Here is a 27,414-nt window from a genome sequence, read left to right as displayed (position 1 = left end):
TCGACGAACGCAAGGTTGCGCTAGTACCCTAGTCGAGCACCATCCGCACCAATCGCTACCACCCGTTAGAACCCACCGTTGGTTTCGCGCAAATTGGTGCGGCCCGAGTATATTTTCCATCTCATCTTAACTGTTTCAACTATACGAAGGAAGGAACTTCATTTTAATTCGCAATTAGTTGAAAGTTCACACATATTTAAGACTTGTTAACTGTTTCGATGGCGGATTCTGTTTTTAATTTTATTGAAATTAAAAAAAAAAAACTACATTAATCACGAAAATTAGGACTTGGGGGGAGGGTACCGTTAAGTACGGTGGGAATTTACGCATACATTGTTGCACCGTTTCGACGTCACGATGACGCAGTTTTGACACAACCACAATAACACCAACTGTCAGATTACGTCATTGTGACGTCACATTTGCTCAAAGTGAAGGCGGCCTTGGATAACCTAGCAAATTATGCTTTCCACAATCTGTTTTAACATTTATCAGCACTAATTATACTAATTTGCCAAGCGTTATTGCATACACACCAACTTAATACGAAAAAAGCACCTAAAACGAGCAACTTAACTAGAAAAAATACAAACTAACCTCTAACTTCTTGACAGCGATTTATTCGATGTTAAACCTGACAGATCTCTGCGGTAAAGCACTAGAAAGGTGTTGCTGCTGCCCACAATCAAACACATAAAAGAAATTCACTTTTTTAAATCATTTTAACGCTCAATTTGAGTGTAATTATTGTGAAACACAATTACAACAACAACTGACAATGAAATGACAAATGACAGATGACGCATGGACGTCACTAGGGCTGGGCGATCTAACCTAGTTTACTAGGAATGTGTTTTTCGACTATTATTGTCATTTGATGGGCTTTACATAATTTTATTAAAAAAAACTAGTTCACAGCAAAATGAGTGACAGTTTGACAGATGATTGGTCAAACAAGGCAGTTTTCAGCTAAACTCAAACTGTTTATTTCCAAAAAAAAATCAGTGGGAGGTACCACTTGGTACTTTTTAGAAAGAACTTTAAACCTTTTGGCCTAGATGGTTCAAAGCACTTCAAAAAACTAAGAACATTTTTACCAGTCACCTGGTAGTACCACTTTCAGTTGTCAAAACCTTAAAATCGTTACAAAACAACCAAATTACTGAAACTGTCTCAAACAATAATGGTACCACTTATTTTTTAGTTTCCAGTAAAAAAACATATTTAGGGTCACGTGATGGTACCACTAGATCAAAAAAAAAACTACAATGGTTCTGAAAAGAACTACTCGGTACAGTACCCTGTTGGAGTTATTTAGTTTCAAACAGTGTCAAATTTGACAGATTTACGTCAAAAAAATAACAAAATTGTTAGAACCACCTGATGGTACCAAACCAACAAGTTTTAATCAATTCTTGAAACTATATAAAACATTTTTCTAACACACATTCTAAATTGAAACAAAATAATTTTTGGGAAGAAAAAAGGGGTACCATTCTGGTTTTTAGAAGTACCATTACACTTTTTGACCTAGTTGTCTTAAGACACTTAAAATTAACAATAAACTCGACACACTTATGTCAAAAAAAATGAGGAAATTACTGAGTCATGTGGTGGTACCACTTGTTCCTTAAAGTCTAAAAAAACAGCCTAAAAATTCAATGACAGTGTTGAATCCACTGCAAATTTGACAAATTTATGTCGTAAAATAGCAAAATTGATGGAACCACCGGGTGGTACCAAGCCAACAAATTTTAGAAAACCATTGTAATTATGTGGAACAACTGAAAACCAAACCGATCAAACAAGAACGGTTTTGAAAATTAAAAGACGGTACCATTTGGTACCATTTTGCTTGGTGTGTCACGAAATAACTGTCAAATCACCAAGCGGTACCACACCGATCTGCAAAAGCTCCCAGACCTCTGCAAACTCATAGTTTGAGCCAATCTTTCATTAAACGACAAAGTGGGTTCTGTTAATTGTTTCCGGTTGAAAATGTGGTACCACCTGGTACTCCAGCCAGATTTTTGATCTAACGGTACTAAGTCTCGGTTCCCTACAGTATTAAGTTGAAACAAACCACTAAAAAATTCTGGACAATTAGACTTCTGGGCGTATACACCGTAATTCTTCTTTTTCTTATGTTTGGCTTTTGTAATCATTCAGTCAGTCCTATTTCATAAAAACATTTCTGGGCAACTAGCCAGCTCAATCATTCTGCTAGTCTTGTTTTCTGGCGTTGTTTAATTCTTCTTTGAAATATGTTTGGATCTTAAAATCAATGAGTCAGTCTTCTTTTAAAATTTCTGGGCAATTAGCAAGCTCAAGACTTTATAGGCCTTAATTCTTCTTCTTCAAAATATGTTTGGCTTTTGAAAATGATGCAACACTCTTCTTTCAAAATTTCTGGGCAACTAGCCAGCTCAATTATTCCAATACATTTCTCCAAGGAGTAAATGGGATATAAACTTAAATATCTCAAAAACTAGGAGAGATATCGGGGTGAAATTTTCAGGGATGAAAGTGAATAAACTGACTTGGTGTTCACACTGAAATTTAGCGTGTTTCAGTGTCCTGGAAGCGGTACAACATCGAAAGAAAGTAGGCAGTACCCACCCCGAGTACCGGCGACTTGGAAATTAAAATCCCCGCGCGGGCAATAAATTAACCTGTCCCCGGAGCCCGAAAAAATCCGAAAAGTGGCGGTGGCCGTGGTGCGCGCGCACCCCACCAGGTAGCCCCCCAGGTAAATCGAGGTGGTACCCAACCGCGTCGAGCCAGAGTAGTACCTGGAGCGTCGTCTTCTAGGCAACCCGTACCACGTTGACGGTTCGAATTTGACAGAAACAACGCGCGATCGTTTGCCGACGGATTACACACACACACACCCGGTGGTACCGTGCGGGGGTGACACTTTTTTGTATAACCAGGTGGTTTGTGATGGTGCTGTGATAGGTGCGGTGTGGTACTACTTTTGAATGATGGCGTCCGATGAAGATTGCGGTTACGCTAATTATCAGTGAGTACTTTTTTCACCCTTTTTTGAACGTTTCGATTAAAGAAAAGGCATCATCAACCGTTCGAAAAAAGGGGAAACTGCGTGATTACAATGTTTGCTAGAATTTGATCCCTTTCCGTCTCACTCACTCTTATCTTGAATCACTTTGGAGTACCACGGGCTTTATCGGCAGCAAAGACGATGCTGATAAGTCGTTCTAGAGCAAACAGATCGTCATGTGTTCAATGTTAATCGGTTGAGGAAAAATAAGAGAAAAAGAGACAGTAGATGACCTGGAGTGACTCTTCTTCAGTTAGAGCAAATATCTCCCTTAAACGACCATTTAGAGCAAAACCCCCCTCTATAATTCTTGTAGAGAATAAAATTTCCTACAATTTTCTATTTTACAGTTTTTGTGCTATTTTTACTCAGAACGAAGATAGAATCAGTTGAAGTTATAACATTTTAGAGAGCTTTCTGGCAAACACCTTTCAATCCAGTCCACCGTTGCCACATCCTGATAAAATCAATGACAACGACTGATTTTGGTTTGGCAACCCTGAAATGTGTAATTTTCGAGATAACGGTAGATTAAACATTCCCCCTGATTTTCAGATCTCACTTATGCTGGTTTTTCTAAGATTTCCAAAAAATCTTTAATTTTCACTTTTTTTTTGAAAATACACTGTTTTCTGAGTTACTAGCACTGTAACCTAACCTAAGTGGGGTTGTTCAAAATTAATTTTGCACACCCTGTATCGTTGGATTCGGCTATACATTATACCGGGTGATCTGATTGTAAATTGGAAAAGTTCAAAAAAAGAATGAATTTTGCGGTGATGCCAAACTGTCAATTTATGCACGCACTAAAACCAATACTGCAAATTTGAACACGAAATTAGTGGTTTTGCTGTATTTGCCAGTTTCTAGAATTGAACGAAATTAAGTATAGACAGGAAGAAAAGTGTTGTCAAAATTTAAACTGCCAAGAACGCCATTTCAGGACAGTCAAGGATGAAATCGCTAGTAAATTTTCTGGCATTGGCATTGAAAAAATGACAGTTTTAGGCACATTTTTGGAATCCTCATTAAATTTCCTATCTAATGACATAAAAACCACTACGATATCGAGTACAGTCAGGCAGAAAAGTGCTGTCAAAGTTTGAACTGTCAGAAACACTTAAAGACAGTCTGCTACAAAATCGCTGGTAAAATCAACGTGGAGTGAGAAAATGACAGTTTTAAGCACATTTTTGGAATTGCCATTAAATTTCCTATCCAATAACATGGAAAAACACTACGATATCGAGTACAGTCAGAGAGAAAAGTGATGTCAAAATTTGAACTGTCAGAAACACACTTAAAGACAGTCTGCTACAAAATCGCTCGTAAAATCAGCGTGGAGTGAGAAAATGACAGTTTTAAACACATTTTTGGAATCCTCATTAAATTTGCTATCTAAGGACGTAAAAAAACATTACAAAATCGAGTACAGTCAGGCAGAAAAGTGCTGTCAAAGTTTGAACTGTCAGAAACACGGTTTAACGAACAGTCAAGGACAAAATCACTTGGAGTGAGAAAATGACAGTTTTAAGCACAATTTTGGAATCCTCATTAAATTTCCTATCTAATGACATAAAAAAACACTCGAAATCGAGTACAGTCAGAGAAAAAATTGATGTCAATGTTTAAACTACCAAAAACATGGTTCAAAGAACAGCCAAGGACAAAATCATTTTTAAAATCGACTTGGAGTGAGAAAATGATATTTTTAAGCACATTTTTGGAATCCTCATTAAATTTCCTATCTAATGACATAAAAAAACACTACAAAATCGAGTACAGTCAGTGGAAAAATTGCTGTCAAAGTTTAAACTACCAAAAACACGGTTCAAAGAACAGCCAAGGACAAAATCATTTGTGAAATCGACTTGGAGTGAGAAAATGATATTTTTAAGCACATTTTTGGAATCCTCATTAAATTTCCTATCTAATGACATAAAAAAACACTACAAAATCGAGTACAGTCAGTGGAAAAATTGCTGTCAAAGTTTAAACTACCAAAAACACGGTTCAAAGAACAGCCAAGGACAAAATCATTTGTGAAATCGACTTGGAGTGAGAAAATGATATTTTTAAGCACATTTCTGGAATCCTCATTAAATTTCCTATCTAATGACATAAAAAACACTATGAAATCGAATACAGTCAGGGGAAAAATTGCTGTCAAAGTTTAAACTACCAAAAACACGGTTTAATGAACAGTCAAGGACAAAATCACTTGGAGTGAGAAAATGACAGTTTTAAATACATTTTTGGAATTCTCATTAAATTTCCTATCCAATAACAGAGAAAAACACTATGATATCGAGTACAGTCAAGGAGAAAAGTGCTGTCAAAATTTGAATTGTCAGGAACACACTTAACACACTTAAAGACAGTCTGCTACAAAATCGCTGGTAAAATCAACGTGGAGTGAGAAAGTGACAGTTTTAAGCACATTTTTGGAATCTTCATTAAATTTCCTATCTAATGACATAAAAAAACACTTGAAATCGAGTACAGTCAGAGAGAAAAGTGCTATCAAAGTTTCAACTGCCCAAAAACACGGTTTAAAGAAATCACTTGTTTAAGCGACTTGCAGACAAAAATTGACAGTTTTAAGCACATTTTTGAAATCCTCATTAAATTTCCTATGTAGTAACCTAAAAAAAAATACTACTTATATTCAGTACAGTCAGGGAGAAAAATGGTTTACATTTCAATGGCGTTAAATAGTTGTTTTAAAACAATTATGATCAATGTAAATGTTAGTCAAATGTGTCCTCCAACCGCCATTCTGACTGTTCAACCCTAATCCACCCAATCGGTAATGTTTACGAATAACTTCCTGGAGGACAAACAAACTGCTAAAATCCCACGCTAATTGCTTGACATCTGGAAAACTTGTGGTTTTAGCGAAAATTGCTTAACCTACAAAAAGTTTCCTGTTGGTCTACCAGTCACGTGACCAAGTGTCAATAACTTTGACAGTTTTTGAGTTCTTATGGTTAATACTGTATATATTATTTGATTTGCGTGACGTGGAACAACAACGCAATTTTTTTTCCTTTTGTATGACGTCATCGCAATTTACTTTTGTCGTGTGTATATGAATTGTTGGAAACCTATACGAAGATGACTTGTAGAATAACGGACGGCGCGTTGAAAGTGCTTTTATAAGGTCGCCCTTCAAGAAAGTAAAACGGCTACGACCCTGAGATTTTCCTATGGTACCAGTGGCGTACGCTCGGTGGAAAAAAATCCTGGAGCAAACGATCTAAACTGGAGTGGACACGCAATATTCTAGTGAAAGGGAACCCGACAGATCGGGTAAATGTCACGGCAAGCAAAGAACCTCAATTTCTGGGCTAATCCGTCGCGCACACACCAAAACTGGTACCAGTTTTTGATAATTTACGGTGGTACCCAAAAAAAAAAAAAATACTTTTTCACCCACCGCAGACGTGTGTGTATATATAGGAAAAGGACAAGACATAAAATCGATCTTATCGCGATTAATTTATGCGAAAAGTGAAGGTTAAAACTAGAAATTAGCTTAAACTGGGCTTGTGATCCTGGCGGCTCGTTGCAATTGTAGAAAAAAAACACGGCCACGTTGCCACATCTCACAATTCCTGGAAGATTCCCGGCAACACTGGAATTGTACAGTGGTACAACCACCTCAACTCTTCAATCAAAACCTCCCTAAACTCCTGATGATGACTGTCACAAAACGTTTAAACTCAGCAACAACGTTGCCGGGATGTTTTCGCACAAATCAGGCAACACTGCGTTTTAGTTCTTCGCCCATAAACCACAAGCAACATTATTGAATTATGATTTAAACATTGCGTTTTTATTTAATGTCAAAACTTGCCGTGTGATTGGTTTAGCTAGACAACAATGTTGCCAGATTTGCGTACACAAAAGTCATTTTAGAGGTGTAATGTGAAATATTTTTTTATACGCCGCGTTGCCACATCTATTTTGTGTTGGAGCCCAAAAGTGATTTTTTTTGATCATGTCAATTTTCAAACTGTATTCTGACAATGTTAGTTTTGATCCTTAATAGCTCGCTTATTAAACGAGCTACGTCAAAAAGTCATAGAAAACAAAAGATAGTCCAGAGTCTAAGGTTTCCAAAAATGTGCCTACACGAGTTTCCAACTTGTACTGTTTGGCCGCTAGAGGGCGTCAAAGTTCAATTTTTTTTGCAACATCTAAAAATCTTTTAAGTTAGTGTGGTAAAACTTGCAAAGACTGTCAAATGTCAAAAACGTCTTTCACACATGACACACACTTGAAAGACTGTCAAGTGTCAAAAATGTGATTCACACTTTTTACACTCAAGTGGCGCCACTTGGATCAAGTAAAAAAAAAATGGTGGATTATTTTTTAAAACTTCCCGGATTAGTTAAATATTTAAAACAAACCGGCAACATAGCAACGACTGCCAAAAACTTAGTTACGAGCGCAAAAAGCCGATCCACCGTTTATTCTTTCCTTTTCCGATGTGACAGTTCGAAAAGTATCCGAAGGAATGCGGTTTCGTCGAAAAACGGCAACGTCGGAATGTGGACGCGGGATGTTTTTTTTTTTCATTTAATTTTTGGAGACCCCGAATTAGAATTGGAAATGTAACGCGGTCGCGGACGTCGTCCACCGACGCGCCCCCTCGCGGCCGAAACGCGCAACAACCCTGACTGGTGTGTTGCATAACCTCAAAGGCGGAATGCACGCAAACTAATTATCCGAGATTTATATGTTTTGCATTTTTAATTGAATACACGCCGGCTCATCCCGAGACGGGCAAAATTTCCACACCTGTCCGTTTCGTAACGATTTATTGCCGCACGATCGATGGAGTTTTAGCATCGAATCGATCTTGCAACACCGCAATTTGTTCAAAAAAAAATATATAAAAATGTATTTAGAGAAAACGCAAACAAATTTTAAATTTATAATCAAATTTTTGCAGTGTTTGCCAGATTGATTTTTTATTTATTAACACTTTGCAATGTTGCCAAAATGACATTTTTCACAATTTATCAAGTTAAACACTTTCCAACCAACAAGTTTTCAAAATATTGAATTAATTAGGGGGATTTTTAGCAGTTTGTTTGTCCTCCAGGAAGTTGACAGTTCACAGTTTTGGTTCGTTTGGGGTGAGCAGTCAAAATGGCGGCTGGAGGACACATGAGTAACGTTTCCGTGTTGACAGTACGTTGATTCAAAACATTTACTGATTTAATTTGGTATTAGAATGATAAGTACAGTTTAAATATCGAGACAATGTTGCCAGATTATCCAAAATTGCTAAAATTCTCCCAAAAACCGGAAAACAGAAAAAATTGCCTCAAAATTACAACTTTAACGATATTCCACGTAGTTTCAAGAAAAATTGACAGTTTGGTACGTTTTTTTGTCTATTTAATCAATGTTTAGCCAAATTGTCATTTTTTACAATTTATTACCAAATTTTGACAATGTTGCCAAATTGACAAATTTATGGCCAAATATTTGTAATGTCACCAAATTCACATTTTTCTTAAGACAAAATTTTAGCAGCGTTGCCAAACTGGTATTTATTTAATTTAAACAAATTCTTGGAGCATTGCAAAATTACCTATTCTAATTAATAAATGTTTGCAAAGTTGCCAAATTGACATTTTTTGACTGTCAAAATTTTAACTGTCAGGAATACACTTAAAGACAGTCTGCTACAAAATCGCTGGTAAAATCAACGTGGAGTGAGAAAGTAACAGTTTTAAGCACATTTTTGGAATCCTCATTAAATTTGCTATCTAATGACATAAAAAAACACTCGAAATCGAGTACAGTCAGAGAAAAAATTGATGTCAAAACTACCAAAAACACGGTCTAATGAACAGTCAAGGACAAAATCAGTTGTAGTGAGAAAATGACAGTTTTTAGGTACATTTTTGGAATCCTCATTAAATTTCCTATCTAATGACATAAAAAAAACACTACAAAATCGAGTATCATCATTGGAAAAAGTGTTGTCAAAATTTGAACTGTCAGAAACACACTTAAAGACAGTCTGCTACAAAATCGCTCGTAAAATCAACGCGGAGTGAGAAAATGACAGTTTTAAGCACATTTTTGGAATCCTCATTAAATTTCCTATCCAATAACATGGAAAAACTCTACGATATTGAGTACAGTCATGCAGAAAAGTTCTGACAAAATCTGAACTGTCAGAAACACACTTAAAGACACTCTTTTCCTAATTAATGATCACATTTTTACGATCCTGCCAAATTGATAGTTTTCACAATTTATTACCAAAATATTTGCAATGATGGCAAATTAAAATTTTTCTTTATGATCAAATTTTTGCAGCGTTGCCAAATCGATATTTTTTAATTAAGAAACTCTTGGAGTGTTGCCAAATTGGCATTAATCTCAATTTATGACTAAATATTTGCAATGTTGCCAAACTGAAATGTTTTCCGATTTACGACAACATTTTTGCAATGTTTCAAATATTGTCACTTTTTCATTATTGAGTAGATTTTTAAAATAAAGTAAAAATTTTTAAAATAAATTGAGTTATGTCTGTTTCTAAAGCGAAAGCATGTATTTGACATATAGTCACATCTGTCATTAATATGGAAACTGTCAAAATCAAGCTATAAAACTCGAAATGCAACCAAATCAGTTTTAAGCTTATTTACTTAAAATTGTTCTTTTATAAATAGGATTTTGACTGTTTCTAAAGCCAAAACATCTATTTGACTTATTTGTCATTAAAGTGACAACTGTCAAAAATCGCTCCATCAAGCTATAAAAACCAGTACCTGAAATACAACTAAATAAGTACAATAAGTAATTTAACATCATTTTACATCTCTATGAAGTTTCTAAAACAAAATAAATCACATATTTCTTATTAAAGTGACAGCTGTCAAAATTCACTCAATGAAACTATCTATATGACATACAGATTAGCTTGGCACTACTGGACTCGACTGTCAAAATAATAAATGTCGTTTCGTTTACAGCCAGTGTCATCTAGAAATATCTCTTTCCTTTTCTATCGTACAACGATTAGAGTGAGAAGGACATTGATCCAGTTTGTTTGAAGTGTCACGGTCTATTGCAGCGTAGCCAGCTTGTGCATGATTTCTTGAAATTGCCTGAATTTCGGCAATTTAGCGAATGACGAAGAATGAGCGGCCCGCGCCTCCGACCGGACCTGAACCCGTTCGATTTTCTTAGTCGCGTCACGTCCGCACCTCGGAGACTGCGTTGGACTTTTTGCTTTGGCCGCAAAAGGCCTGAACAGCCCGTTTGGATTCGCGCCATCATAATTAAGACATTTGCTGCAACTTGGCTCGGCCTTTAAATCAGGCAACAACTATGCTAATGGCCGCCAATTATCCACTTCGGGGCTTTTTCCCAGCGCTCATCCCGCGCGTCTCCGGCAGAGGTCGCCACCGGAACTTTTTTGTGACCAATCAGCTTCCCCGTTTGCGACGCCATTTTGTTTGCTCCCTTGACAGCGAAATCACCGAATGACACACGCGACTGATAAACTGCATATTGAAGTAGTTGTAACGATGATTAATGCCAGTAGTTTGTAATCAAGTGGAAAAAATGTGGCAATTTACGAAACGGAAACGAACGATATCGTGTATGTGTTGATCGAAACGAATTTTATTCGATTAACTCATCAGAAATCAGTATAGTTATGCAGAAGCAGCGCAAAATGGCCGCCATTCAATTAAATTGACAAGTGACAGCATTGTGAAAACACACGTGACTTTCTAAATAGCAGTCTGTCCAACGGTCTTTCTCTTAGTTTTATAGCTTCACAAAGCAGATATTTACAGCTGACATTTAATGTCAATCAAAGAGTTTTGCTTTAGAAATAGTCAACACAGTGATGACAGTTTGTGATTGGTCAAAAAAGCAGCTTTCAGCTTGCTGCTTGTTTTTTGACCAATCACAAGCTACAACCTGTGATTTTCGCAAATGTGGCACCTTGCTGTTCTTCTGTCATAATTTTTTTACGTCATTTTTAGGGTCACGTGACTTTGTTTTTAACTTTAGTGTCAGTACAGTGCTGCCAGCTCAAATATTACCGTTTTTTTTGTCAAATGACTTGCATTTTCCAATTTTTGCCTTCGCAATTGTTTCAATAGGATTTTGAACATTTTAGTAATTTAAACTAACTTTTTATGATCACGTGACCGTTTTTGACTAATATCACTCGGCCACTCCAGCGTTGCCAGCTCGAAAATTGCATTCCTAAAGTCACGTGACATGTATTTTACTATTTACAATTTTACTATTGTCAAAATTTCATCTCGCAAATTTTCACAGCTTACATTACTTTTTTTATAGTCACGTGACGGTTTCTGACTGGTGCCATTTTGCTTTTACAACGTTGCCAGCTAAAAAATTGCATTTTAGTCACGTGACGTACTGACGTATACTTTACTTGTTTCAGCTTTTACTCACTTTACTGTTTTACCTTTTCCAGCTGTCTAAACTAGATTTAGCGAATTTTCACAGTTAAAACTTCATTTTTATGGTCACGTGACTGTTTTGGACTATGGTCACTAAGCCACTCCAGTGTTGCCAGCTCGAAAATTACATTCCTAAAGTCACGTGACGTGTATGTTACTATTTACAATTCTACTATTGTCAAAATTTCATCTCGCAAATTTTCACAGCTTACATTACTTTTTTTATAGTCACGTGACGGTTTCTGACTAGTGCCATTTTGCTTTTACAGCGTTGCCAGCTAAAAAAATTGCATTTTTAGTCACGTGACGTATACTTTACTTGTTTCAGCTTTTCCAGCTGTCTAAATAAGATTTAGCGAATTTTCACTGTTGAAACTGCATTTTTATGGTCACGTGACTGTTTTTAACTAGTGTCACTTAACCACTCCCGTGTTGCCAATTCAAAAATTATAATTTTTTGGTCAAGTGACTAGTATTTTACAATTTTTGCCTTCGTAACTGTTTAAATAGAATTTTGAAGATTTTTGCAATTCAGACTATCTTTTTATGGTCACGTGACTGTTTTTGACTAGTGTCACTCTGCCACTCCAGTGTTGCCAGCTCAAAAATTGCTTTTTTAGTCACGTGACGTATACTTTACTTGTTTCAGCTTTTCCAGCTGTCTAAAATTGATTTAGCAAATTTTTACAGTTAAAACTGCATTTTTATGGTCACGTGACTGTTTTTGACTAAGGTTACTCAGCGACGCCAGTGTTGCCAAATCAAAAATTATCATTTTTGGGTCAAGTGACTAGTATTTTACAATTTTTGCCTTCGTAACTGTTTAAATAGGATTTTGAAAAGTTTTGTAATTTAGACTAACTTTTTGTGGTCACGTAACTGTTTCTGACTAGTGTCACTCGGCCACTCCAGTGTTGCCAGGTCAAAAATTGCACTCCCAAAATCACGTGACGTGTATTTTACTATTTAAACTTTCACTATGGTCCAAACTTTATTTAGCAAATTTTCACAGCTTGCATTAGTTTTTGTATAGTCACGTGACGGTTTGTGACTAGCGCCATTTTGCCTTTTCAATGTTGCCAGTTCAAAAATTGTATTTTTAGTCACGTGACGTATACTTTAGTTGTTTCAGCTTTTCCAGCTGTCTAAATTAGATTTAGCAAATTTTCTGTTTTTTTTTACCAAATCCTGATCTTCTGTCATAATTTTTGACGTTTAAACGTCATTTTAACCAACAAAATAACCTGTTTCACCTATTAATCTTTTTAATTAATTGAATATTCCACACACTGACTGGTTAACGAGTGGTTGAACGTGATTGATCGTTTGACGTTTTTTTTTTGTTTTTTTCGCATTGAATCGACTCTATTAATTACATTTTGGTGTGGCAGTTAATTAAGCTGTTAAAGAGCAAAAAGGACGGAGAGCGGTTTTTTCGAGAGAGAGAGAGGAAAATCGAGTTGCACGATTACACATTTGGGTCATGTAAAGGAATTTCCCGAATCGTGATTCGAATTCAAATCTGAATTGGAAGGGGGGGATTAATTTCGAGAAGTAAATTTCAGTCGTCTTATAGTAATTTACGAGGAATTTCCAAGTTCTCGAAACTATATATAATTACTATAAATATACGAGATATACGTAACGATAATCCCAAACCAAAATATTAATTCGATAGTATCAAGTGCAATATTTGTGTAAAGATTATACACTTGCTCGATAATAATTTATCAATAAAACGATAAGATATTTGCTATCTACTCAATAACTAAACCGTGTTTGTTTGTTTGTGTGTATAGCGCCAGGTTGTTAGTTTACGGTTTGTAAACAAATAATAAAATGGTTCGAGTATCGACGATGAAATGGCAACGGTGTAATCCAACAAACGTCAATGTCACTTGTCACTCTCAGGAGTAACACATGATTCACTCCAATGTCAGTTTGATTCCATAGCAGCCATTTTGCTTAACTGCTTTGACAGTCAGTAACTTGGTGTCCCAAATTTGAGCAACCAACCAAACTTATAGTTTTTTATTCAATTTTTGGAAAATAACGTCAAATTCTAGGCCTACTTGATGTACAATGTTTGTGTCGATATTCGATTGTTTTTGCTCTAGCAGCCTTAATTTGACCATTCTCCTCGAAAGCAGAAATTTTGGTGCGTTTTTCCAGAAAATTGTCCATAACTCGCTTATTTGAAACACCCTGTATAAAACCACCGTACAACAAAAGAAAGCTAATGAACGGGGCTATCACGTGACGTTGATCGGGCACGGCTGAGTTGCCCCGTTTAGCCGCTAGAAAGCGTCAAAGTTGACTCTCGTTTTTTTGCAGTTTTTGCTCCATATCTCAAGAACGTTTCAGGTTAGAGGTCTGAAATTTTTACCACAAATGCACCTCGATGGTGATGCAACTTTTGCCTTCTATACCCTTTTTTGGTACCATGCGCCGTTTTACCTTGAAAAATAAAAAATTGGAATTGTCAAGAATTTTCTAGGGCGATAACTTCTGATTTTTTTTTGAAAATTTTTTATTTTCAAAATTGACCTCAACTGCTTAAATACCTTCAGGTTAATAGTACAAAAATGACGTAAAGTGTCATTTGTCAAAATGTCATTTTGCACGTGTGCCACGCCCTAAAGTGTCAAAATTGACATAATTTCAAGGTCATCTTCGAAACGGTGCCAGTTAGAGCAAAATGGACCTCAGATTTGTGTTCCCCAGGTTCAAATTAGTTATAAAAATCACTTTGATTAGGGAAAATTCAAAACAGTCGCCGTTAGTATAGTAGGCCCAAAAATTCCCTAATTTAGATTAAAATTCCGTGTACTCTTCCAGAAAATCGTCCATAACTCGCTTATTTGAAACACCCTGTATAAAACCACCGTACAACAAAAAAAAGCTAACGAATGGGGCTATCACGTGACGTCGATCGGGCACGGCTAAGTTGCCCCGTTTAGCCGCTAGAGAGCGTCAAAGTTGACTCTCGTTTTTTGCAGTTTTTGCTCCATATCTCAGGAACTTTTCAGGTTAGAGGTCCGAATATATACCTGAAATACAGCCAAATAAGTTTAAAGTAATTTATCAGTATTTTAGAACTTCATGAGTGACAGCTATCAAAAAACATTGTTCTTACAGTTTGTGATTGGTCAAAAAAAGCAGTTTTAAGCTAACCACCACGCTGTGATGTGCTCTAATCAGTGTTGCCAAATTTAAGCAAAACTCGTAAGGAAATCTAAACACAATTTTTGTTTTTTAAATGAAAGTAGGTAAGTTTGGCAGCAGCGCAAGAAATTTTAAATTTACCCTTTGAGAAACTACAAATTATAGTTCAATTCGGCAACACTGTTAGTAATTCCTTTTTTAATAATTTTGACTAAATTTAGTCAGGAAAGACCAATTTCTGTCTAAATTTGGCAACACTGGCTGTGATTGAAATGACATCTGGATTAGTTTGCCACTTGATCGAATTTCGACCAAAATTCAACTTTATAATAAACTAAAAGTTTTACAGCGTTTTCAAGATTTTCTACCAGTTTTCTTGATTTTAGTCGAATTATTTGAAAATTTGGCACCACTGTTGAGTTTTTTATTTACGACTTTAACGTTTAAAAAAATAAAAAAGTTTGCCTTTTATGGGATTCGAACACTCGACCTTCAGAACACAGACCACTGCGTTTAAACATCTCGGACAAAAACGACTAATTTGTGATAGGAGAAAAATGACAGACTTAACTGTCACTTTTTAAAAAAATTTGACAGAACAGTGCTAAGTTCGGGAATATTTAAATTTAAAAAAAAAACAAATCCAGGCCGAGGCTTGAACCTCTGAGTTGGGTGTGTTTGTCATTAACGTAATCAACTGTCAAAAAATTATAAATGTCCCTTGTCATTTTCTAACAATTATTGTCTTTGTACGTACAATGACCAGAGTGAGAAAGACTGAATTTAGGACGTTTCAAAGAAAATGTTTTTTAGTGGAATGACAACACGATAATCGGCTTGACTCAGGGAGAAAGAGAGAGAGAGAGAGAGAAAAAACGGTCGGATCTGCTTAGGGTGGGTGTGGTCGCGGCTTAAGCCGCATAATAATTTTAATAAGCCGCGGGTCGGAGCAAAAGAGAGAGAAAAAAATCCGGTATAATTTCATTTAGGTAGAGTATGACTTGCACGAATTTAATTTAATCTGCCCCATGCCGGGGCGAGAGTGAGACGGAGCTATAGAATAATTTGTCGTGCAGAGCGTTTTGAGGACCGTGTGGGGTCCGGCAAGTCCGCCAGATCTAACAACGTTCGATTCCTTTAAAACTAAAAAGGGTGACTTTACCGGTTGCGTAAATTCGATTAATTGCTGTAGATATGATTAGGTATGTATTATTAAAGGTCAGATGAGTGTGAGTGACATTTGAAGGCGATTTTACGTCACTTGTACGAGTAAACAATATTTATTATATGAAGCGTTACGAAATTATCATGATTTTTTTTCTCGGTCGGCTTTATATATTGTGATTGAAAAAGCTTCTTGATAATTATTATTAATGAAGGAAAAAACGTCATAAATCATTATTTTTGTGCGGTTATTGGGACGGCCCGGGGATCATTTATTATACCTGGTGACCTAAAAAAGTCCACCCATGGTCCGCTAGATGGCCTAGTCAGATGTCAATCCCGAAACCGTAAACTTGGTTAAGCAATGATGACTTTTTATAAAACACCAACAACAACGTTAAAATGTTGTTTTTGTTGGTAATTAACACTTTGATATGCTTAAGGCTGTCAAAACACTCAAAATGGCGATTGAATGACATTTCAGTTTGGCTGTCAAATCTGGAATAACTTTGAAAACAATATAAATGGAACTTTAACAGGGTGAAGATTAAAATTGTTATAACAACCTTAAAATGTTGTTTTTGCTGTTAAATGACACTTAGATAATGCTTAAGACTGTCAAAAAATCCAAAATGGTGGTTGAATGACATTCCAACCTGGAAAAATCTGTTAAAAATACAAAATGACGGTCGTACTTAAAGCAAAGCTTAAGTGTAGTTTAGAATGTGACTTTTTCCACCTGTGTACTGTCACATTCTAAACCACACTTAAGCTCTGCTTACAAAACGACGATGCAAATGAAGGACATGCTTACTAAGACTGACAAGAAAATCAAAATGGGGCTGAAAACACACTTGTAGGACTTAAAAGTCAAAATGGCAACTAAAAAAAAAACAAAATGGCGGTTGAATGACATTCCAGACTTAAAAAATCTGTCAAAAAACAGAATGACGGTCAAAACTGTTGAAACAACCTTAAAATGTTGTTTTTGCTGTTAAATTACATTTGGATATGCTTAAGACTGTCAAAAACCCAAAATGGCGGTTGAATGACATTTCAGTTTGGCTGTCAAATCTGACATAACCTTTAAACCAGTGTAAATGGAACTTTAACAGGGTTAAGACAGTCATATGTACAAAATGGCAGTCAAAACTGTTAAAACAACACTAAAATGTTGTTTTTATTGCTAAATTACACTTAGATAAGCTTAAGACTGTCAAAAAACACAAAATGGTGGTTGAATGACATTCCAACCTCGAAAAATCTATCAAAAATACAAAATGTCGGTAAAAATGTTGAATGCCACTAAAATGGAGTTTTTTGGTATTAAATGATGACAACACCATTTACACCGTCGTACTTAAAGCAAAGCTTAAGTTGAGTGTAGTTTAGAATGTAACTTTTCCACCTGTGTACTGTCACATTCTAAACCACACTTAAGCTCAGCTTACAAAATCACGATGCAAATGAAGGTTAGATACGCTTACTAAGACTGTCAAGAAATCAAAATGGGGTTAAAAACACGTTTCTAGGACTCAAAACTCAAGATGGCAACTTAAAAAATAAAATAAAATGGTGGTTGAATGACATTCCAGACTTACAAAATCTGTCAAAAAACAAAATGACGTTCAAAACTGTTGAAACAACCTTAAAATGTTGTTTTTGCTATTAAATAACATTTGGATATGCTTAAGACTGTCAAAAACCCAAAATGGCGGTTGAATGACATTTCAGACTGGCTGTCAAATCTGGCATAACCTTTAAACCAGTGTAAATGGAACTGAGACAGGGTTAAGACAGTCAAATATACAAAATGGTGGTCAAAACTGTTAAACCAACACTAAAATGTTGTTTTTATTGCTAAATAGCACTTAGATAATGCTTAAGACTGTCAAAAATCCAAAATGGCGGTTGAATGACATTCCAACCTGGAAAAATCTGTCAAAAATACAAAATGACGGTAAAAATGTTGAATGCCACTAAAATATAGTTTTTTGGTATTAAATGTTGACAACACCATTTACACCGTGGTACTTAAAGCAAAGCTTAAGTGTAGATTAGAGTGTGACTTTTTCCACCTGTGTACTGTCACATTCTAAACCACACTTAAGCTCTGCTTACAAAACGACGATCCAAATGAAGGATATGCTTACTAAGACTGTCAAAAAATCAAAATAAGGCTGAAAACACGTTTGTAGGACTTAAAATTCAAAATGGCAACTTAAAAAAAAAAACAAAATGGCGGCTGAATGACATTTCAGTTTGGCTGTCAAATCTGATATAACCTTTAAACCAGTGTAAATGGAACTGAGACAGGATTTAGACAGTCAAATATACAAAATGGTGGTCAAAACTGGTAAAACAACACTAAAATGTTGTTTAGATTATTTTGATATGGTTAAGACTGTCAAAAAACACAAAATGGCGGTTGAATGACATTTTAGTCTGGCTGTCAAGTCATTTAAAAAAGTGTAAATCGAGCTTAGAGTTATAATGTCCATTTCCCCACCATTGACTAAGTTGAGTTTAAGGACAGGTTAGATAAGTTTAGTTTAGACTGTGTTATTTTGCACCTGATTTGTCACATTCAAACCTCAACTTAGCTTAAATTATACTTAAAATCGACTTGGAAGTGTTGGGCAAAGAGGCATTAGACAGTCGAATATAAAAAATGGCGGTCTAAACTGTTGAAACAACCTTAAAATGTTGTTTTTGCTGTTAAATACCATTTGGATATGCTTAACTGTCAAAAAACCCAAAATGGCGGTTGAATGACATTTCAGTCTTACTGAAATGACTGTCAGTATACCGGGTGTTTGGTTTGAACAAAGTGAGATAGAAAAACAGAATGACTGGAGTGTTTTAAGGCAAATTTAACCTTATAATTACATAAATACTTAACAATTTTACAATTTTGTCTCCCTCTGTATATTTAGAAAAAAAAATGAGACAAAAGACTTTTTAAAAGTAAACTTAAAACTGTTAACTTAATTTTTTTCAATACGGCTCAATTTCGCTTACAATAAAATTCATTTAGATGCGTAAATCTCATTACGAGGCTGAATTTTTTTAAGCCAATTCAGGCCTTATTGGTTTTCTGTCAAAAACGTCGATTTTGTCAATATACTGTCATAAAACAATCAATAAGATGTGGCTAAAGTAACGTTGTCGTGGCTCGTAGACTGTACTTAAACGTACGTAGGAATGTAGGGTCGAGAGTTCAAATCGCGGTACGAGAAAACTTTTTTATTTTTTTTTCTGACAGCGAAAAATGCGACTTTAAAATCGTTATCAGGAAAACATTATTTGCGAGGGGTACGAACGGAAGAAATCCAAGATGGAGGATCGTTTCGATGGAAATCGATAAATTCCGGACCGGCGAGAGAAAAAGCTGGCGGGGGCACTGATTTTCAATTTGATGACGACGGGAATATTATACTTTCGGCCCGATCGCCATATCGGGCGAAAATGCGGTACTAATCACGACGGACGTACGGTACGACGAACGTACCGCGCGCAAAAACCCGTCAAAGCGACTCGACAAAGATGGGAAAAAAACCGCCGATAAATCGCATGACGGATGACAAACGAGCCAGTTTTCATTCGGGGAGATTCGACTGGTTTTTTTTTCTACCGTCGCCCCCCCTGCTCCTGTTGACAGATTCCAACGCAGAGTACCCGGTACTTGTACGGCTAATAACTATATTTGTTAATTCGTCTTCGGGGCCGGTCGTCTCGTCACTCCCCAGTTGACAGACAGAGACATTTTTGTATCGACGCACGATAGAAAAAGTCGAATAATAGACGCGAAACGATCAATCAGAATTCAATTGCCCTTTTGTTTCAACGGTCTGACAAAGAAGTAAAACACCCACTAAACGATTGATTCACGATCATTTTTTTCTACTTTTATTGCGTAAAACTAACCTGAAACACAAGGATGACGTCATCTACCGACTAAATTGCGTTGCTGTCACATGATGTGACAATTCTTTTTACTATTAGAGATGGAAAAACACCGGGGTGTATGTTTGACAGCCCGTTTGACAGATCAATCAAATCAAACTGAAATAATTCACTTTTGTTTTACATTTTCAATGCATTTTATAATATCAGAATAAGCTACAAAACAATCTTTACAAGACATACCAGTTTTGCGAATCACACGTGATGTCCATATTAAATAACCGGTTATTGACATTTGACACCTGACAGTAATCAACTCTATCAAACTGTCACGTGACTGTTTTTGACAGGCGTCAACTTAACTTTACAGTGTTGCCAGCTGAGAATTCAAATTGTCACGATTACAGCTTGAAAAACTTTTTTAACCGGTGAAATGTAGTTAACAAAATTTTGTACGAGAAAGACGATTTTTACCAGGTCACGTGACTGTTGTTGACAGATGTGTATGTTTACAGTGTTGCCAGCTACGAGTTTAAATTGACACGTGACGTGTTTGTGCAATTTCAGCTTTCCCAACTGAAAAAAGTTATTTAGAAAAAACAGGTTTGATGCAACAAATTTATTTTCAAATCAGTTGAAATTGTGGTTTGAAATTTGAACACCCTGTAACTCGGTTATTTTTTGAGATTCCGAGAGGTTGAACCACTCAAATTAACCGTCTTGAGCTCCTTTTTCCAGTGGTGTTGAACAAAAAATTATATTTGAACAATTGCGTACAGGGTGACCAAAAACAGTCAATCATCATACTTTTTATGCACACCCTATATACTGAGAGCAAAAACGGTCCTACAAGCTTACGGTTCTGAGTTAAGGAGTTAATTGGGAACATTTTTGCTCTCTTTCAAATTTTCCGTAACTTTCAGCGTTTTCGAGTTATTTAGCAAAAACTGGTTTGATGCAACAAATTTTCAAATTGTGGTTTGAAATTTGAACACCCTGTAACTCGGTTATTTTTGGGGGTTCAGGGTGGTTCAACCACTTAAAAGAACCGTTTTAAGCTCTTCTTTCCAATGGTGTAGAGAAAAAAATTCTATCTTAAAAATTGTGTACAGGGTGAAAAAAATACTGAACCACCATATTTTTCTTGCACACCCTGTATACTGGGAGCAAAAACAGTTCTACAAGCTTACGGTTCTGAGTTAAAGAGTTGATTAGGAACATTTTTGCTCTCTTTCAAATTTTCCGTAACTTTCAGCGTTTTCGGGTTATTTATCAAAACTGGTTTGATGCAACAAATTTTCAAATTGTGGCTTGAAATTTGAACACCCTGTAACTCGGTTATTTTTTGGGATTCCGAGAGGTTGAACCACTCAAATTAACCGTCTTGAGCTCTTCTTTCCAATGGTGTAGAGAAAAAAATTCTATCTTAAAAATTGTGTACAGGGTGAAAAAAATACTGAACCACCATATTTTTCTTGCACACCCTATATACTGGGAGCAAAAACAGTCCTACAAGCTTACGGTTCTGAATTAAGGAGTTGATTGGGAACATTTTTGCTCTCTTTCAAATTTTCCGTAGCTTTCAGCGTTTCCGAGTTATTTAGCAAAAACTGGTTTGATGCAACAAATTTTCAAATTGTGGTTTGACATTTGAACACCCTGTAACTCAGTTATTTTTGGGGATTCAGGGTGGTTCAACCACTTAAAAGAACCGTATTGAGCTCCTCTTTCCAATGGTGTAGAGTAAAAAATTCTATCTTAAAAATTGTGTACAGGGTGAAAAAAATACTGAACCACCATACTTTTCTTGCACACCCTGTATACTGGAAGCAGAAACGGTCCTGCAAATTTACGGTGTTGAGTTAAGGAGTTGATTAGGAACATTTTTTAATAGGTGGATGTCAATTTAAAAACAGCTGTCACCTGTCAGATTAAGCAAAATCGAAATGGATGTCAAAGTTATGCAACCGTGCAATCTTTTGCCAACTCTGTGGTCGAATACGAGTACCAAAACCACAACTATCGTTTTGACAGATATCCAAGATGGCGGTCTATTTTGCAAAATGGCCGTTACTTGTCAAAGAATTCTTAAAAATTGTTAATTTTTATGGTCAATACGATCCTGCTCAACTGGTCCAGTGTTAAGGTTTGTTTACTCACTCTCGTCTGTTTCTTTGTTTTATAATTCAAAATGGCGTCACAATCACACCATACCGTTGAGAATACAGAGTTCTAGTAAAATGTCAATTTAAAATTCGTCTAGTTGCAGGTTGACAGCTGTCAACAACAAAATGACGTTCCAAGTAAGTCCACATGGTCAGTATCGGCGTAAAATCACCGTACTACGTAGTGATTGGTCAAAAATTCACATTTTTCTGTCACACCCTGTAAATATCTCTCAACCTTGAACGAACATCTTGAAAAATTAACTGAAAATCAAGAGTTAAATGAACTTTTTATCGTTCGTCACTCGTGACAGTCTCGAGTGTTTTACTGATAAAAAATAATACACCGGAAATCAAAGTAAAATGAAATGACGTCACAAAACTTATTATTACTTTGACTTTATAAAAACGGTCACTTTTAGAGGATTAAAAACACAGTGGCGTACCAATAATTAAGTATCGCACTGCCTTATCTTATCGGGGAACTATAATACAAAATCAATGTTGATTCGGGCATTTGTCGAGAAAACAATAGCGCAATTAGTCTGCCGTTTTAATAAAATTTCAGACCGAAAAAGTCTTATCGACACAGAAAAAAATCACATTTACACTATATTTGGTGCAATAATAATTACAGATTGTTGACCAGGAGTTTGAAATGACGTCACCGGATTGGACTTTTATCACCGTTTTTAATGCACCTGGTGCAAAATGATTATTATTGTATGACGTGTTGTTTTAGTTAGGAATTTTCCCCTGGACGTTTATTACATTTTGGGGACGCCACTGGATTGTAGCTGTGGTTTTTCTGCAAATTTTAATGTAAAAAAATACTCTCCCTTTGTACCAAAAAAAAAATTAATAAATTTTTGGTTGGTTAAAAAATAAAAAAAAGTTTGGCAATAACAAGAATTGAACCCCAAGCGTCCGCTTGGGCAAACCCTGTTATAACCCCCGAACCACACCTAAACATTTCAGTTAGTCATAAATCAGTGTATATAAATGAGAGAATATTTAATTGGACCAGATTATTATTATAGTCACGTGACTTTTTAATTTTGGCTCACATTACAAGGATAAAATTAAAATATAAATTACTTACCATCATGTGAAAACTTAGGCAACGTTTTTTTCACTCTGAAAACGTAGATAATGACAGTTCAACTAAAAGGTGCTTTTTTTGACCAATCACAAACTTCCAAAAGTGATTTATGCATTTATTAACTTACTTTGATGCTTTAAAACGCCACTGGATTGTAGCTGTGGTTATTCTGCAACTTTTAATGTCAAAAAATACTCTCCCTGTGTACCAAAAAAAAAAAAATAAATTTCTGTTTGGTTAAAAAATAAAAAAAAGTTTGGCAATAACAAGAATTGAACCTCAAGCGTACGCTTGTGCAAACCCTGTTATAACCCCTGAACCACACCTAAAGTTGCAAGTTAAGCATAAATCAGTGTATATAAATGAGAATATTTAATTGGACCAGATTATTATTATAGTCACGTGACTTTTTAATTTTGGCTCACATTACAAGGATAAAATTAAAATATAAATTATTTACCATCATGTGAGAACTTAGGCCGCGTTCGTTTACACGTTTTATGAAGCGAGCAGGGCGTTTTTGACGTCACAATGACGTAATTTGACACTTGGCCCAATTACGGTTTTACCAAATTACGTCATAGTGACGTCAAAAACGCTGTGCTCGGTATATGGAGTTTTTTTCACACTGAAAATGACAGTTCAACTAAAAGGTGTTTTTTTTGACCAATCACAAACTTCCAAAGTGATTTATGCATTTATTAACTTACTTTGATGCTTTAAAACGTTTAGAATGCCAATAAACTTGACAGCTAAGCACATTATGATCACCAATGTCACAGTTTATATTGCTGTAAATGCAATAAGGACGTAACGAGGTTGTAGCTTGGTGGTCAAAATTCAGGTTTTGTAAACGGACAGTCTGAGGTTCGAGAGCCGTACTAGGAGTGTTTTTTTTTTTTTTTAAATTCCAAAAAATAGTAATTTTTGATTTGTACTGAAATGCTTTTAACACTCTGGACAGTCAGTGATGTCATTTTAAATTAATTAAAAAAAAATAAAATAAAAAAATGTGGTTTTAGTGAAACTCGAACCGCGTTGGTTTTTAGCAGTAAAACCACTGAAATTGTACCCAAACTAGACAGGACACGTCATTAGACCCCACTGGTCAAAGTCACGTGATACAACAATGATTATAACGCCGTCGACTGTAAAATCCATTTTTACGACCAATTATACCCAGAAATTACATCATATTAGCCTGTCCTGGTAGACGTGCATTTTACCGGTAATTATCTCATAATTAATTTTTTGTTTGCAGATTGATGGACGAGCATGCGTGCACTCCCTCGCCTTCGGCCCAATCCAACCACTACAACTGCCTCTCCCCCTCAAACTCCCCCTCGCCCTTGCTCCAGACCTACCAGCTGACCCCCAGGTATCCTCAAGACTACCAAACCAATCCCCAAGACATGATCCCCGCCAGTCAGGTACTACCCCAGGTGCTACCTAAAGCGGGGGAAATGTGGGGGGCGGGAGCCATGGACGCCTACGCCGAATACAACCGGTAAGCTTATCCACTCGGTATGAGGTATTATTTGAAACTTACTTTGCATTAAAAAAAAAATAGGTACGACTATGGTAGGCAGCAGTACGCGGACGCGATGCCCGTGTACGGAACCAGGGCCGGCTTCGCGCACAAAATTGGCGGGCCCAATCAGAGCCAAAAAGCTAGCAAAGAGGCGCGAATCAGACGTCCAATGAACGCTTTCATGGTGTGGGCCAAAGTGGAACGCAAAAAGTTGGCGGACGAAAATCCGGATCTGCACAATGCTGATCTCAGTAAAATGTTAGGTGAGTACTCAGATTTCTAGAAGTTTCGTTTTTTTTTTAAATAATTGACAACCTTTGACATCTATAATGTCAACGATTTACGTAAAAACACGTCATTTGACTGATTTTTGTGCATTTTTGTGCTTATTTGCTGCTATTTTTTTGTATATTGAGATATTGAAGGCTTCTGAGAGACAAAAACATACCAATTACCTGTAATTTTGCAAATTTAAACTGACTTTACATTCCAAAACCCTAGAGAAGCTCTAAAAGCTTCCAAAAGCTTTTCAACTTATCTGTAGAAGCTGTCAAAAGATTTCAAGACAGTCTAAAAGGCTCCACATGCTTCTAGAGCAGTTCAACAGCTTCCAAAAGTTTCTAGAACTCTCTACAAGGCTTCAAATACCTTAAAAGCAGTCCAGAATCTTCAATGCTCTTTAAACTGTTACCAAATGCTTCTAAAATAGTCTAAAAAGGTTATAAAACACTACAGATACTACAAAACGCTTCCCAAGTAGTCGAAAGTTTTCCAAAACAGTCTAGATGCTTCCAGAAGCTTTTAGAACACTCTAAAAGCTTCCAAATGATCTTCAACTAGTCTAGAAGTTCACAACAAACTTCAAGGCAATCTAAAAGCTTCTAAAACTCTCAAGAAACCTTCCGAATGCTCCTAGAGTAGTCTAAAAAAATTTCAAAATACTACAGAAACTCCTAAATGCTTCTAAAGCAGTCGAAAGCTTTTAAAACAGTCTAGAAGCTCTCAAAATATTTCAAGACAGGCCAAAAGCTTCTAGAGCAGTTCGACAGCTTCCAAAAGTTTCTAGAACCTTCCATAAGGTTTCAAATGCCTTGAAAGCAGTCCAGAACCTTCAATGTTCCTAAAGTAGTCTAAACAAATTTCAAAACACTACAGAAACACCAAAATGCTTCTAAAACAGTCGGAAGCCTTCCAAAACAATGTAGAAGCTTCCACAAGCTTTTAGAACAGTCTAAAAAATTCCAAATACTCTTCAACTAGTCTAGAAGTTCACAACAAACTTCAGGGCATTCTAAAAGCTTCTAAAACTCTCAAGAAACCTTCCAAAAGCTTCTAGAGCAGTTCAACAGCTTCCAAAAGTTTCTAGAACTCTCTACAAGGCTTCAAATACTTTAAAAGCAGTCCAGAAAATTCAATGCTCTTTAAACTGTTACCAAATGCTTCTAAAATAGTCTAAAAAGGTTTTAAGACACTACAGATACTCCAAAATGCTTCCCAAGTAGTTGAAAGTTTTCCAAAACAGTCTAGATGCTTCCAGAAGCTTTTAGAACACTCTAAAGGCTTCCAAATGATCTTCAACTAGTCTAGAAGTTCACAACAAACTTCAAGGCAATCTAAAACTTTCAAGAAACCTTCCAAATGCTCCTAGAGTAGTCTAAAAAAATTTCAAAATACTACAGAAACTCCTAAATGCTTCTAAAACAGTATAGAAGCTCTCAAAATATTTCAAGACAGTCCAAAAGCTTCTAGTACCCTCCATAAGGTTTCAAATGCCTTGAAAGCAGTCCAGAACCTTCAATGCTCCTAGAGTAGTCTAAAAATATTTCAAAACACTACAGACACTCCAAAATGCTTCTAAAACAGTCGGAAGCCTTCCAAAACAATCTAGAAGCTTCCAAAAGGTATCAAAACAGTCTAGAAGTTTTGAAAAAATTCTAATAATTTTCCAAATGCCTTTAAAACATTCCAGAAACTTCAGTATGCTTTTTAAACTGTCCAAATGCTCTTCAAGTGAGTTTAAAGATATTTTAAAACACTAGGGTAACTCTAAAGTGCTTCCCAAGCAGTCCAAAACGGTCTAGAAGCTTCCAAATGATCTTCAGCTGATCTAGAAGCTTTCAAGACAGTCCAAAAGTTTCCGTATGCTTTTAGAGCAGTTTAAAAGCTTCCAAAAGTTTCTAGAACCGTCTCTACAAGGTTCGTCTGCAGTCCAGAACGTTAAATGCTCTTTAAACTGTCCAAATGCTCCTAAAGTAGTCTAAAAAGGTTTTAAAACAGTACATAAACTCCAAAATGCTTCTAAAGCAGTCGGACACTGTTCAAGACAGTCTAGAAGCTTCCAAAAGCTTTCAGAACACTTCTAAATGCTCTTAAAGAGTCTAGAAGCTTCCAAAAAATTCTAGAACCGTCTAAGAGTTTCCAAATGCCTCTAAAGCATTCCAGAACTTGGATATGCTCTTTAAACTGTCCAAAAAGCACAAGTAGTTCAAAAAAATGTTGAAAATTTTCAAAACAGTCTAAAAAAATTCTTTTTTAATCCGGATTCTAGTGAGGTTATGGTACGATCTGAACCAAAATTTGGTGTTCACGGAATCGAGATGGCCTTCGGATGGTACCACTCTGGGTCGGCGAATTAATCAATTATTCGCCCCGGCGCAAAACGAAAACGAAAAAACGGACGGTTCCCCGATCGAAATGGCATAAATCAGGCGCGGACGGGGGACTTTGGAGAAAAACGCGGCCGCGTTCGTTTACATAAATTTCGGAAACTCGACCGGGACCGTAAATCTCCGCGTGATTGATTGTGACCCGCGACTTTGGTACTACCGTCCTACCCGATTCCC

The 27,414-nt window shown here is 36.2% G+C and overlaps 1 protein-coding gene across 1 annotated transcript in view; it reads left to right on the top strand.

Moving 5' to 3' along the window:
* Nucleotides 1-2,773: 2,773 nt before the first annotated feature.
* The window catches only part of Sox15 (Sox box 15 transcription factor), a 78,912-nt gene continuing 54,271 nt past the window's right edge, over nucleotides 2,774-27,414 (top strand). Inside the window, exons 1-3 of the mRNA XM_081979428.1 lie at nucleotides 2,774-3,022; nucleotides 24,302-24,547; nucleotides 24,611-24,834. Of these exons, the coding sequence (XP_081835554.1) occupies nucleotides 2,982-3,022; nucleotides 24,302-24,547; nucleotides 24,611-24,834 (511 nt within the window). The 5' untranslated portion in view covers nucleotides 2,774-2,981. The remainder of the gene's footprint in view (nucleotides 3,023-24,301; nucleotides 24,548-24,610; nucleotides 24,835-27,414) is intronic.

This window comes from Ips typographus, linkage group LG5 (assembly GCF_016097725.1).
Source record: "Ips typographus isolate SLU linkage group LG5, UJ_Ityp_2.0, whole genome shotgun sequence".
In the NCBI taxonomy this organism is placed as follows: Eukaryota; Metazoa; Arthropoda; class Insecta; order Coleoptera; family Curculionidae; genus Ips; species Ips typographus.
This window is presented reverse-complemented; position numbering and strand designations above follow the sequence as displayed.